This window comes from Cetorhinus maximus, chromosome 3 (genome assembly GCF_964194155.1).
Source record: "Cetorhinus maximus chromosome 3, sCetMax3.hap1.1, whole genome shotgun sequence".
NCBI lineage: Eukaryota > Metazoa > Chordata > Chondrichthyes > Lamniformes > Cetorhinidae > Cetorhinus > Cetorhinus maximus.
In genome coordinates this window covers 178,435,151-178,449,096 of record NC_135881.1, presented here as the reverse complement: position 1 = coordinate 178,449,096, position 13,946 = coordinate 178,435,151, and the positions used below count along the sequence as shown (strand labels likewise).

General features: G+C 41.9%; 1 protein-coding gene across 7 annotated transcripts in view; it reads left to right on the top strand.

Moving 5' to 3' along the window:
- LOC144679064 (engulfment and cell motility protein 1) overlaps positions 1 to 13,946 on the top strand; it is a 272,728-nt gene that overhangs the window by 158,194 nt on the left and 100,588 nt on the right. For all 7 annotated transcript variants that reach the window (XM_078539327.1, XM_078539329.1, XM_078539330.1 and 4 more), the window contains one exon: positions 8,950 to 9,086. In XM_078539327.1, the coding sequence (XP_078395453.1) occupies positions 8,950 to 9,086 (137 nt within the window). The remainder of the gene's footprint in view (positions 1 to 8,949; positions 9,087 to 13,946) is intronic.

Sequence of the window (13,946 nt, the reverse complement as noted above, 5' to 3'; positions counted from 1 at the left end):
TGCCATCCCGACTGTCTGCTTTCTGTTGGTTAGCCAATCCTCTATCCAAGCTAATATATTACCCCTAACTCCGTGTGATCTTATCTTGTGCATTAATCTTTTGTGTGGCACCTTATCAAAGGCCTTCTGGAAGTCCAGAAATACAACATCTGCAGGATCCCCATTATCCACTTTGCTTGTCACATCTTCAAAGAACTCTAGCAAATTAGTCAAACGCGATTTACTCTTCATAAAACCATGCTGACTCTGATGGATTGCATTTTGACTTTCCAAATGCCCCATTACTACCTCCTTACTAATGGATTCCAACAAGTTCCCAACGACAGACGTTAAACTAACTGGTCTATAGTTTCCTACTTTCTGCCCCCCGCCCCCCCAGGGAATTTTGGAATATTATAGCCAATGCATCCACTATCTCCGCTGCCACTTCTTTTAAGACTCTGGGATGTAGGCCATCAGGTCCTGGGGACTTGTCATCCTTTAATCCCACTAGTTTGCACAGTACCTTTTCTCTAGTAATGGTGATTGTAGGAACTCACATCCCATAGCTCCAGTGTGCATTTAGCTGCATGTGTGCGCGCCCTTACATATATATACACATTGCTGACGATAAGTGGATGTCAACCTCCATTCCTTCAGTGAACTACAAAGCACACTGTGAGGCAGCTGTTCTGCTAGGAATGATGGCTAAACAGAAGAATTGCATGTCTTCAGAATGATTGAAATATGTTAATTGTTGTCGCCGCCCCAACCCCTTCCTAGTACTGTTTAATCACACCGATACTGTCCGACTCCTCCAAAAACCTGACTCAACTATTCTGATACAAACCAAGGATTTTATATTTGAAAAAAATTGACAAACATATGTTTAATCTGGCCTAATGCTGTGAGCATCTCTAGAGTGTAAACTGGTAGTTAAATTGTTAGTTGCTCAGTTTACTCAATGTATTCATTCCTTCAGTGAGTTAAAATTTCACAGTAGATGGAGGAAAGGGCCCAGGGTTTGTTTTATCTGGTGGTAACCATTACTTCCATTTAAATAAGATTTTTGTAAATTTAATTCAGACTTACTGGTGATTGATAAGCAGTGTCTCTTGGCAACTTAAAGTGCAGCTCTGAATGACTAAGAAGGTTTTGGAGATGTTAACAAATTGCATTCATATAACGTCTTTAGGATACTAAAATATCCCAAGCATTCCTGCTTCACAGGAATGTTCTCTAGCAAAATTCGATACTAAGTAGATATTGCAACAGTTGACCAAAACTAGCAAAAGGAGCACCTTAAAGGAAGAAAGACAGGTAGAGAGTCGGAGAGGTTTAGGGAAGAAATTCCAGAGCTCAAGGCTAAGGCAACTGAAAACGTGGCCACCAATAGTGGAGCGATGAAAATTGAGAATGGGCAAGAGACCAGAATTGCTAACGCTAATAGAGGACAGCCTGCGTTTCTTTTGTAAATAGAATGATGAGTTAGTGTCTATGCCAGCTTATTTTAATACTGTACCAAATGCCATTCATATACAAAGCACAGAAAGTGTTAATAGTAAGATTTGAGATTAAGAACAGCCCATGTAAATACACAGAAGTCTGTTTTATTATGGAGTGAGATGTACCAGAAGTGCATGATATTGTAAGATTAAAATAAGTGTGATGCATTGGAGAAAGATACAGAATCAGTTGAAGAGAGAGAGAACGGCAGAGGGACTACTTCTGGATTGTTTCAGGGCTATGGGGAGAGATTAGGGCAGTGGAATTAATTTTGGAATGGTATAACACTATGGGGAAAGAGTAGGACAGTGGGATTAATTTTGGAATAGGTACAGTACTATGGGGAGAGAGTAGGACAGTGGGATTAATTTTGGAATGGTATAGTACTATGGGGAGAGATTAGGGCAGTGGGATTAATTTTGGAATGGTATAACACTATGGGGAAAGAGTAGGACGGTGGGATTAATTTTGGAATAGGTACAGTACTATGGGGAGAGAGTAGGACAGTGGGATTAATTTTGGAATGGTATAGTACTATGGGGAGAGAGAGTAGGACAGCGGGATTAATTTTGGAATGGTATAGGGCAATGGGGATAGATAGGGCAGTGGGATTAGTATTGGATTGCTCTAGTAAAGAGCCAGCCCAGATGTGTTGGGCCAAACACCAGCTTCCTGTACTGTAAACTTCTAGGATTCCATGTCTGCATTATCCAGGGAATGAACACCAGACCCATCTGATTGTCAGACACATGGGAAGTATTCTCAGATTTATTATGGTGCAAATGCATTGGCATTGTGTTCCAGGGTAAATTACCAATTTGTCACCTCCATTTGGGACTGTCAGGTATTTGATGGATAGCGCTTGTGTCGTCACACGTCTTGTCCAAAGTCACTAACTAGCTGACAGATTCTGTATAATGGAACAGTATAAGATGAGTTGGTTCAATTCAAAGTGCCATTGGGATGATTTGGAAGATGTTAAATTATTATTTTGCTATAAATAAATTTATAGATTGAGAAATTTTGCAGACCTACCCTGGCACTTTTTGCAATTACCCTGGCAACGACATTAGAATGAACAAAGTACTTGGGAGAGCTCAGGTATTTGATTATTGTTTGAAAAATAAAAAGAAAACTCATGTCCTAATCATCTTGCTAATAATTAAAAGCAAATTAAATATTGTAATACCTTCATACTCTATTCGATATGTACTAGTCAATCTGCTGTGGTACATGGGGGAAATGAGATCAAATATAGACAAAAGGTAAGGCAGGGTTAGAGGCTGGAGATATTTTGGCCACGGTGGCAGATGTAATTTTAAAGTCATACATTCAGTTCTTGTTCTTGAGTGTTAGCCTCTGATTCAGCAGGTTATGGGTTCAAGCCCAGCTCCAGAGATTTGAGCACAATGTAGGCTGACACTCCATTGCAGTTGAGCTGCACTATTGGAGGTGCTATCTTTTAGCTTAAAAAGTCAAACCAAGACCCCATCTGCCCCCTCAGGTGGGATGCAAAATATTCATGGACACTACTTGGAAGAAGAGCAGAGGCATTCTCCTTGACGTCCTGGCCAATATTTATCTCTTAACCAACCACAACAGATTATTTGGTCATTACCCTGTTGCTGTTGGTAGGACATTGCTGTGAACAAAAGAGTTAACTACATCACAAAAGTGACTACACTTCCAAAGTGCTTCAATTGCTGTAAAGTGCTTTAGGAGGTCCTGTAGTTGTGGAAGACACTGTATAAATATGGATTCTTCCATTAGAAGCAACTGATGTGTCCTTAATTCTGCAAGATGGCTTTTGTACTTCCTCCAAAGACTGTTATTGGAGAGAGTCAATACAAGTATTGTTAAGCCATGTCGTAAATTTGGATGTTATGAGTAGGTGACATTTATTACAGAATCTAAAGTGTTTTGAAAAAAAATCGTTGGTGATAATGAAAAGACCCTGAGGGAATAGAGTGTTAATTGAAACCTGTATGTGGCTGAAGATTGAGGTGATCATGCTAAAGTGATTAAACAGTATAGACTAACCACTGGCAGTCCTGCACATTCCTATCAAATGACAAACTTGGTGTAATGTGGGAATATATCTAAAAATACTGGGAGGTGTATTTGTCAGGGGTTCATGGTTAATTTATTTGCCTTTCAGTCAAAGGCCTACTTTGCCTTTGCAAAGAGCTTTTATTCCTTTCGCTGAGGTTTTAAATAAGTAATTTGAAAGTGTTCTCCAAGTCCAGAGGGATGTATAAAAGTGCTGTGTAGGTGCAGAGGCGTTGCACAAGAAGCTTATTCTGCCAAAATGAGAAATGGACCATTTGACAGCTTTTAGGAATATGTGCTAGACTGAATATACAGCAGCTACAGACATCCTCAGTAGCAGTGAACATTGACCATTCTTCACAAGTTAGAGCAGCACTAACCGAAATTTGCTATTAGGTTGCCGAGAGCTTTGATAAGGCTCAGATTGGCAACAAAGCTGATCGCACATTGTTTTAACCTTCTGTCCAAGATCTTAGGCTTTGATTCAAGCTCCCACCCCGACAGGGAGCAAGGGCTGGCTTTAAAATATCAGGATCGAGCAAACAGAACCTATGCTCACCCCTTCAAATTTAAAAGTGCAGCAATCAGGCCTTTCATGTAGCTCCAGAGAAAAGCAGGCAGAGCCCTAACTTGCATACTATTTTTCCTTAGTTCTGGTGAAGAGTCATACGGACTCGAAACATTAACTGTGTTCCTCTCCGCAGATGCTGTCAGACCTGCTGAGTTTTTCCAGGTATTTTTATTTTTGTTTTTGTTTTGGATTTCCAGCATCCGCAGTTTTTTGCTTTTATCTTTGCATACCAAAGTCATTGTTATCGGATTCTGGCAGCTGATCCAAGCTGGGAGCTGCCGCCTCCCAGGGTTAATGGCTCTTTTAGCACTCCTTGAGGACCAGGAGCAGCCGGTGTGCTCCTTTAGCATCCCCAGCCTCTCGACCATCAGCCTCCTCTTCCCCCACCCCCCCACTCCCAGGCCTCCTGATTGCCGACCTCCCCCACCAGCCCTCCAGCCTCCCCTCAACACCCCCAGCACTCCAGACCCACTCCACCCCTCCCGTCCCTCCAGCCTTCCCAACCGCCAGCCAACCTCCAGCCTCCCCCCTAGCCCTCCCGATCGCCAGCGTCCCTCCAGCTCTCATGTCCCTTCCTGGCTGCTGCTGGCTAGCCTGTCAATTTAGCTGACTACTGTCCAGGAAGCAACTCTATAATACTACATAGAGGTACTTAGAATTTACAGCATAGAAGCAAACTTTTTGGCCCAGCTGATTTGTGCTGGTGCATAAGCACCAATAAGCCTTCTCCCTCCCTACTTTATCTAACCTTATCTGTATATCCTTCTATTCCTCTCTCCCTCATGTACATCTTTAGCTTCCCTTTAAATGCTTTAGTGCCATTTGTCTCATCGATCCCACCTGATAGTAAGTTCCACTCTCTGGGTGAAGAAGTTTCTCCTGAATCCTTTATTGAATCGATTAGTGATCTGCTTATACTTATGGCACCTAGTTTTGGACTCCCCTTAAGTGGAAACATCTTCTCCACGTCTACCCTATCAAACCTCTTCATAATTTAAACACCTCTTCAAAGGTTAAAGTTCTTTCAGACCTCAGCCTTTGCTTTTCTAGAGAAAAAAGCTCCAGCCTATTCAGTCTTGCCTGATAGTTATAACTCCTCAATTCTGAGATGAGATTTTATTTGCATGTTCCCCAATGTCTTGATATCCTTTTTTGTAATATAGTGACCAAAACTATGCACAGCACTCTAAAAGTGGTTTAACCAAAGCTTTATATAAATTCAATATAACTTCCCTGCTTTTCAATTCTATTCCTCTAGAAATGAACACTAGTGTTTTGTCTGCATTTTTATGACATTGTTGACTTGGTTTGCTACTTTTAATGATTTCTGAATGTATACCCTTATTTTCCAAAGATTGGTCTTTGGCCCATTCAACTCCAAATCCTTTAACTTTATCTTCATCCTGCTGCTGACTTTCAGTTATTTGCCCAGTTTTCTATTTCAAATGTGGTTGGGGGCTTCAATCAGTGATGTCATAAAGGGCACAACAAGTACCCAATCTCGGTTTGTGAGTTCAGTCACTCCCCCGAAGTGAGGGGAGCACTGACGGAGAACTATTGTAGGGAATAATCCAGGTTGCAGTGAATGTTGTTGGTAAGATTCAGTTGAAGAAAAGAGAGAAACAAAAATACTGCCCTCACCAAAATGCAGTTTCTTATTAGTTTTCTATATAATGTAAGTGCATAGCCTGATTTATTCATAAAATCTGCCATTGCTTCAAATGCTTTTTGCACCAGTGATAGAAGTGAAAAAAAGGAACAGGACTGGTGGATCACTAGTCTTTAAATTGAAAGGAAGTATCGATTACTTTTGCTGAACCTTGTGCTTATCAAGGCTAAGGAAGGCTGTGTTGGAGAGTGGAACCTATTTCCCAATCTCTTATGATCTAGTTCCAGCATCAAGCACTCCTAGGCCAAGTGTGATGCAGCCAGCTTCCTCTATTCTTTCCTAGTGTTAAGAGAGAACTTTTATCTACTGCAGTGTGAATCTTTCCAATTCTGTACCCATTATCCTGGTGCCTTCCCCGAAAGAAATTAATGAAAGAAGGAAGAGCTTGCATTTATATAATGTCTTCCCATGTCGTCAAGACATCCTGAAGTGCTGCACAATTACTACTTTCATTTTGAAGTATAGTCACGAATGATATGTTGACTAATTTGTTCACAGCAATATTCCGCAATTGGCAAATAAAATGGAGATCGGAACCCACAAAAAGACAGTGGGATCAGTGCAGGCAAGTTACACGGACCATTTTAGTTGTCTGTCTTGCCGCCTTTTTGCTTGGTGGGCAAGGTTATAATTGGCCTTGTGTATCGAGTCACCGTGGGTTATTTGAATTTCAGTCTCATTTCGAAACAAGTTCAATTTAAAGCAAAATTTTAAAGTATAAGGAAAAAAATCTATTGCCTTGAATGGTTCACCTATACTGCGAGCAGTACTTAATTACTTCCTTGACAAGATTGTGATGAGTGCCTTCGAGCTATATGCCTCATTGCGAAAGTCTTTCAGAAACTGTTAGTTTTATGTTATGAATTGATTTTGTGACAGTGAGGCTAGGCTGCCTATGTGCTTGATGTATGAGATTGGTCTTGTTAAACAAATTGAAATCTTGCTGCTAAAGCATCACTTTGAAATACAAAATAATGGTTTGCTTTGTCAAGATTTTGTTCTTCATGTGTTCCTTCACAGCAGGATATCATCTGGAAAATCATTTCCAACAATTGATCACAATGTACAGAGGAATATTTGAGTTGGGGAGAGTTCATAATTGTTAGTTTTAACTTTTACGTTATATAGACCTTAAAGAGATTTAAGGACACTGGTGCTTCATTATTGATTCTGTAGATAATGCTGCATTGTACGGGTTTAAAATTGATTAATCACTATTTCCTTTAAAACAGAGAGAAGGGACAAGTGAGAAATGTTGCCTGTTGTTAAAATGGATACTTGCATTTGTGTGATTCCCAGGCACATTAACACATCTCAGCTATTCAGTGAATCATTTTTGAATTGCAGTGACTGTTTTGTAGGCAAATGTGGTAGCCATTCTGCACCACCAATGTCTCAGAAGTAGCTATAAAGAAATAACTTGCCTATTCATATAGCACTTTTAATGTCTTCAGGGCATCTGAAAGTGCTTTATAGCCAATTAAATACTTCTCCAGCATAGTTACTGTTGTAATGTATGGTGCACAGCAAGCTCTCTCAAAGGGCAATGAGATAATGGCCTAATAATCCCATTTTGTGATGTTGTTTGAGAAATAAATGTTGACTGGGATGCCAGAATAACCCCCCTCGCCTTTTCTTCTCGAAGTGTCATGTGATCTTTTACATTCCTCTGAGAGGTCTAAAAGACAGTACATCTGACAGTGCAGCACTCCCTCAAATACTGCACTAAAATGTCAGCCTAAATTATGTGCTCGAGCCTCTGAAGTGGGATGTGAATCCACAACCTTCTGACTCAGATGAGAATGCTACCATGACTGATACCATATGTAGCTGCATAGATTTACCAACACCTTTATGCTCCTTGTTTTAAAATGCTTGACTACTGATTGAGCTGAAGTTTAGTTTTTAAAACCCAACTTAAAAAAAATACTAGATTAGGTGCTCCAGTCCTGGAATACAACTTGAACCCAGGATAATATTTATCCCTCAACCAACACCATTAAAACATAATCTGATCATGTATCTTATTGCTGTTTGTAGGACCTTGCTGTGCACAACCTGGCTGCTGTATTTCCTAAATTATAGCAATGACTACACTTCAATGGTACTTAACTGGCTGTCAGGTGCTTTGGGAGATCATGAGGATGTGAAACGAGCTATATAAATACAAGTTATTTCTTTTATCAACTGAACCAAGGCAATATTTAATATTAATTAAATAAATAAAAATCCCCCATTTGCTGCTGCATAAAGAATGTGTTTATCACAGAATCTCACAGTGCAGAAGAGGCCCTTCGGCCCATCGAGTCTGCATAGAGTCTGTTACTATTGTATCATGCATGGAGCACTTCTGTACTTGTTCGAATGACTGGATCCCTTATTGATGGCCATTACATGTATAGGGTTCGGCCCCAAACTACAGGGAATCTACATTATAATCTCAATGATAGTCACCTCCAGGGCTTGGTGGGAATATGCTTCATTCTGAAAGCCCTTATATGTATTGCAGTCTAGTAATGATCAAAATTACTCATTTATTATGTCCAAGGAAAACTAGATGGAATCATATAAACATATTGACAAAAATCACAGAACTCCATCTTCTAAAAATGGACTATCCCTGACCCTGGATAGAACCAAGGGCCATTTTTTTAAAGTAATTGTGAAGCTGTTGTGAAAATGATGTTCCAGATCTCAGTGACTGTTGCGAGTAATGTGAAGGACTTCATCGTCCCAGACAAGCTGTGCCCATAGATCAGTACTATATAATTATCTGATAAATACATCTGGAAGAATGAGTTTCAGTGGGCTAAATGGTCTTTTGTTTATCTCTGACTTTTCTTACATTACCACTCAGCACAGGCCTGTATATGTTTAGTTGAGGATGCAATGTTTAAGAATGTATATATTGTTACCTGATACCTATTATTTGAAGTGTGTAAAAGATGTTATGTTTTCTGTCTTCTTTCCCCTCCTCTCACTCCTTTTCAACTCCCTCCCCTTGCTTACCTTTGATCCCCCCCAATTCCCTTTGACCCTCTCCCCTCACTTTCCTTTGACCCTCGCTTCCCTCCGACCTCCGTCCCCTCTTCTGTCCTCTCACCTACTCCTTCTTTTCCACCCCCCCCACCCACCATTTTCCCCCCCAATGCCCAATTCTTGCATACCCTTACAGCCAGTGATACCTGCAACGAATTTCACCCCATGTTTTTCACCCATGACCGATCATTCGAGGAGTTTTTCTGCATCTGCATCCAGCTATTAAATAAGACGTGGAAGGAAATGAGAGCAACATCTGAGGATTTCAACAAGGTCAGTGCTGATGCTCTGTGTTGCTGAGCCGTGATAGAAATGGTTTCTGGTTCAAATCCCTATAGTGAAAAATAATCTACTGGTACACATTGTTAAATGCCAGCATAAACTTTGAGTAAACCCAGTCCTGACATTGCTAACATATGGTGAATTTCTTTTATAGCTGCATAAAGAAACAGTACCAATGCCAGCTTCCTTTTGAATTTCATGAAGAACTTGAAATAACCATTCTGTCAAATGTTGGTGTGATATTGCTACAGTGTGTGACTGCTTTTGATATTTTGCTCCACTTCAGCAACAGTTAACTTTCCAGCCATTTCTTTTTTAAACTGAACCTTCAGCTCAACATGTTATGCACAAGTCCACAGAGATTTGTGAACATAACCCTCAGATGCTTCATCCCAATCCTTCCAGTTTTTGTGTGCATAGGAACCTGTTTTAATGCAAGGCTGATATCAGGTGACCTTACTCACCATTATTCAAGCTGGTTAGAACTGGTACATAAGCTGTATAGCTATACAGACTACAGTCCATTATGTCCCTGTTGTGTCACTAGCCCGGGCACAGTGCATTTGCCAAGCAGCAGTCAGTTTTACTGGTTGTCTACTCCACAAGGTTTGCAGTGATGCACCAAGTAGACAAAAAAATACATTCAGAATTAAATTAAGCTTTTAATAGATTAAAGTAAAAATAAACACCTCACTCTTGGGGACAGGAAAAGTAAGTTGGTGACCTTCTGAGTGTTTTCTCACTGCGATTACTCTGCTGAAGGTGGTTTGAACATACTGGATAACACTGCAGCTGATAATATCTAATGCATAAACTGAAAAATTAAATTCAAGGGAAACAGGAATAAAACTCTCCAATAGCTGGAGTCACACTTAGCACAAGGGAAGATTGATTTTATTCATTCATGGGATGTTTTGTCTTTGGCAAGATCAGCATTTCTTGGCCCATCCCTAATTGCCCTTGGGAAGGTGGTAGTGAGCCACCTTGTTGAAATGCTGCTTTTCATGTGATGTGTAGGCACACTCACAGTGCTGTTAGGGCAGGAGTTCCTTGATTTTTACACAGCAACAGTGAAGGAGCAGAAATATAATTCCAAGTCAGGATTTTGTGTGACTTGAAGGGGAACTTGCAGATGGTGATGTTCCCATGCACCTGATGCTCTTGTTCTATTTAGTGGTGGAAATCTCATATTTGCAAGGTGCTGACACAGGAGTCTTGGCAAGCTGCTGAGTGTATCTTGTGGATGATACACAATGCTGTCATTGTGTGCTGGAGGAAGTCAATGTTTAAGGTGGTGGATGGGGTGCAGATCACATGGCCTGTTTTGTCCTGGATGATATGGGTGTTTTTGGTGCCGCAGTCTAATGCAGGCAGGCAGAGTTGCAAATGGTGCTGAACATTGTCCGTTCATCAGAGAACATCTCCATTCTGACCTTAGGATAGAGAGAAGGTCATATCTGAAGATGATTGGGCCTGGGACACTAACCTGAGGAATTCCTGCAGCGATGTCCAGAAGCTGAAATGATTGGCCTCCAACAATCTTTTTGTGCTAGACATAATTCCAACTAGTGGAGAGTTCCCCCCCGTCACCACCCACTCCGGTTTCCATTGACATCAGTTTTGCTATGGCTTTTTGATACCATACTCAATCAAATGCTGCCTTGTTGTCCTGGGCACACTCTCACCTCACCTCTTGAGTTCAGCCCTTTTCACATTTGGACCAAACCCATAAAGAGGCTGGAATCAAGTGGTCCTGACAAAATCCAAACTGAGCATTGGTAAGCAGATTCTTGCTGACTGAGTGAGCTAGATAGCACTGTCAACTACACCTTCCTTCAGATTGCTGATGATTGCAGTGATAAATAGCCAGATTGGATTTGTCCTGCTTTTTGTGGACAGGCCATGCCTGAACAGTTTTCTACAATGTTGTAGCTGTTCTGACACAGCTTGGCTTAAGTGCAAGGCTAGTTCCAGGGTACAAATCTTCATTATTACAGAGGGATGTTTCAGAGTCCATAGCCTTTTGCTATATCCAGTGACGTCAGCCATTTCTTGATATCACAAGGAACTAAATCCAATTGTCTGAAGACTGGCATGTGAGGCTGTGGATCTCAAGATGAGGAAGAGAGAGATCATCCATTTAGCACTTCTGGGTGAAGATGTTTGCAAATGTTTTAGCCGTGTCTTTTGCACTGACATGCTGGGCTCTGCCATTGTTGTGGATGGGGATATTTGCAGAGCTTCTTCCTAAGGTTAATTGTTCGATTATCTACCACAAATCACGACTGAATGTGGCAGGACTGCAGGGTTTTAATCTGACCTGTTGGTTGTAGGATCACTTAGCTCTTGTGTCTTGCATGCTGCTTCTGCTGTTTGGCATGTATGTAGTCCTGTGTTGTAGCTTCACCAGGTTGACACCTCATTTTTAGATCTGCTTTGTGCTGCTCCTGGCATGCCCTCCTGCACTCCTCATTGAACCAGGGTTAATTCTCAAGCTTGATGGTAATGACAGAGTGAAGGATATATGCCAGACCAGGAGGTTACACATTGCGGTTGAATGCAATTCTGCTGCTGATGATGACGCTCACCACCTCGTGGATGCCAGGTTTCGAGCTGGTGAATCTGTTCTGACTCTACCCCATTTAGGACAGTAACAATGCCAAACACAAACAATGGAAGATATCCTCAGTCATTTTTGAAAGCCATTCATCTCAGTCGCAGGACATCGCTGCCTGAGTTCCTCGAGCAATGCCCAGGCCCAGCAATCTTTAGCTACTTCATCAGTGACTTTCCCTGGATAGTAAGGTCAGAAGTGGGGATGTTTGCTGATGATTGAAGCGTTCAGTACCATTCGCAACTCCTTAGACACTGAAGCAGTCTGTGTCCACATACAACACGACCTGGACAACATTCAGGATTGGTCTATTAAGTGGCAAGTAACATTTATGCCACACAAGTACCAGGTGTTGCCCAACCCCAACAAGAGTAAGCCTAACCATTAGCATCACCAAATACTCTTCCATCAACATCTTGCGGGCCATGGAGGTGGGGATTGAAGTGGGTTAAGGTTTACCATTGACCAGAAACTTGGATCAACCACATAAATACTGTGGCTTCAATAACTGGCCAAAAGTTAGGTATTCTGCAGCATGTGACTCACCTTCTGACTCCCCAAAGCCTGTCCGCCATCGCACAAGGCCCAAGTCAGGAGTGTGATGGAAAACTCTCATCTTGCCTGGTTGAGTGCAGCTCCAAAACATTCAAGAAGCTTGAGACCATCCAGGACAAAGCAACTGTCTTGATTGGCACTCCATCCACCACCTTAAACATTTACTTCTTCCACCACTGGCACACAGTGGCAGCAGTCTGTGCCATTTCCAATTTGCATTGCGGCAATTCACCAAGGTAGCTTCAACAGCACCTCCCAAACTCGTGACCTCTGCCACCTAGAAGGGCAAGGGCAGAAGATGCTTGGGAAAACTACCACTTGCAAGTTCCCCTCCAAGTCACATATTATCCTGACTTGGAAATACATCACCGTTCCCTCATCATTGATGGGTCAAAACTTTGAAACTCTCTGGGGGTACCTATATCACATGGACTGCAGCGACTCAAGAAGGTGGCTCACCGCCATGTACTTGAGGGCAATTAGGGATGGAAAATAAATGTTGACCCTGTCAGCAGTGCTCACATCCCATGAAAGAATTAGAAGAAAAATACTGCTGTTGTTTTTAAATGCTGTATTGAGTTTGAGATGTCGCTAGCGTATTATCATACCCTTCTGGAAGGAACCTTAAAAAATAGACTGTGTCTCCTGCCAACACAAGATAGCCACCAATACCTGTGTGCCCATGTGTACTTGTCCAATGAAGTCATTTGCGGGAGACATCATGTTGGTTGGATCTTATTCAGATCCTGAAGCCGTACACCCAGTTTGAGCCCCGTGGTGGCCATGCAGTCTGGACGAGGCCTCACTGCAGTTTCTGGGGATCCTGACTATTCGTCCGCTGTGGGGCTCAGAAACTGGGTGAATGGCTCCGGGGTCAGAAGAAGATCCAACCGGAAGAAGCTCCAGAGCTGCAAACGTGGGATATGCAAGTTGAAATCCAGAATTGCTGCCGTCAACCAGGTGGATCAGAAGCCTCCCTTCCCTCCCTATCCTGATCCCAGCCTCGGAGAAGGTGAGGCTCTTTTAATCACTGTCTTTAATTGTTTCATAAGCATCTCTGCTCCTGGTCGCTGCCTACTCCATCGCTTGCAATGATGTCAAGGAGTAAAACAGTGCAATTGTGCTTGCATGGCATTGGCAGCATACGCCAATGCAAATGCTAAAAAATAATGCCTTGGAACTGCTTTTAGTATGGTAAGAGGAGGAACATTCGTCCGGTTTTGTTATACCATTTTTCTAACGAAACAAAACACTGGCCTGGAAACGGCAAAAGTGGTAAAATTGGACTGCGTGCCCATTTTACCACTGTAAAACAGACAATTAGGCCCAATTCAAGAACCAAGTCATGCTTTAAAATGTATGACAGGTAATTGTGTTGTGCCATTTTTCAGGCATCACTGATGGGAACTTAAGTCTGGCACTGGACCGTTTACATATGTAAAGCAGACAATCAGTCCCCAATTTCCATTCAACTTTTCCCCCATTGCCGTGACTTAGCTAACCAAAACTCGATTTTCCAATTGGATGAACTGCCTGAAGAGGTGTGACAGGTATTGGCAACTCATTGTAATTATTTGGATATGGGGCGAGGACGAATTTTTCATGACCCTCAGGCCTCTGTCTTTGGACACAGAGCATGTGCCCTGTACTGGCCTAAACAAAACGCTTGGCCAAAGAATCTG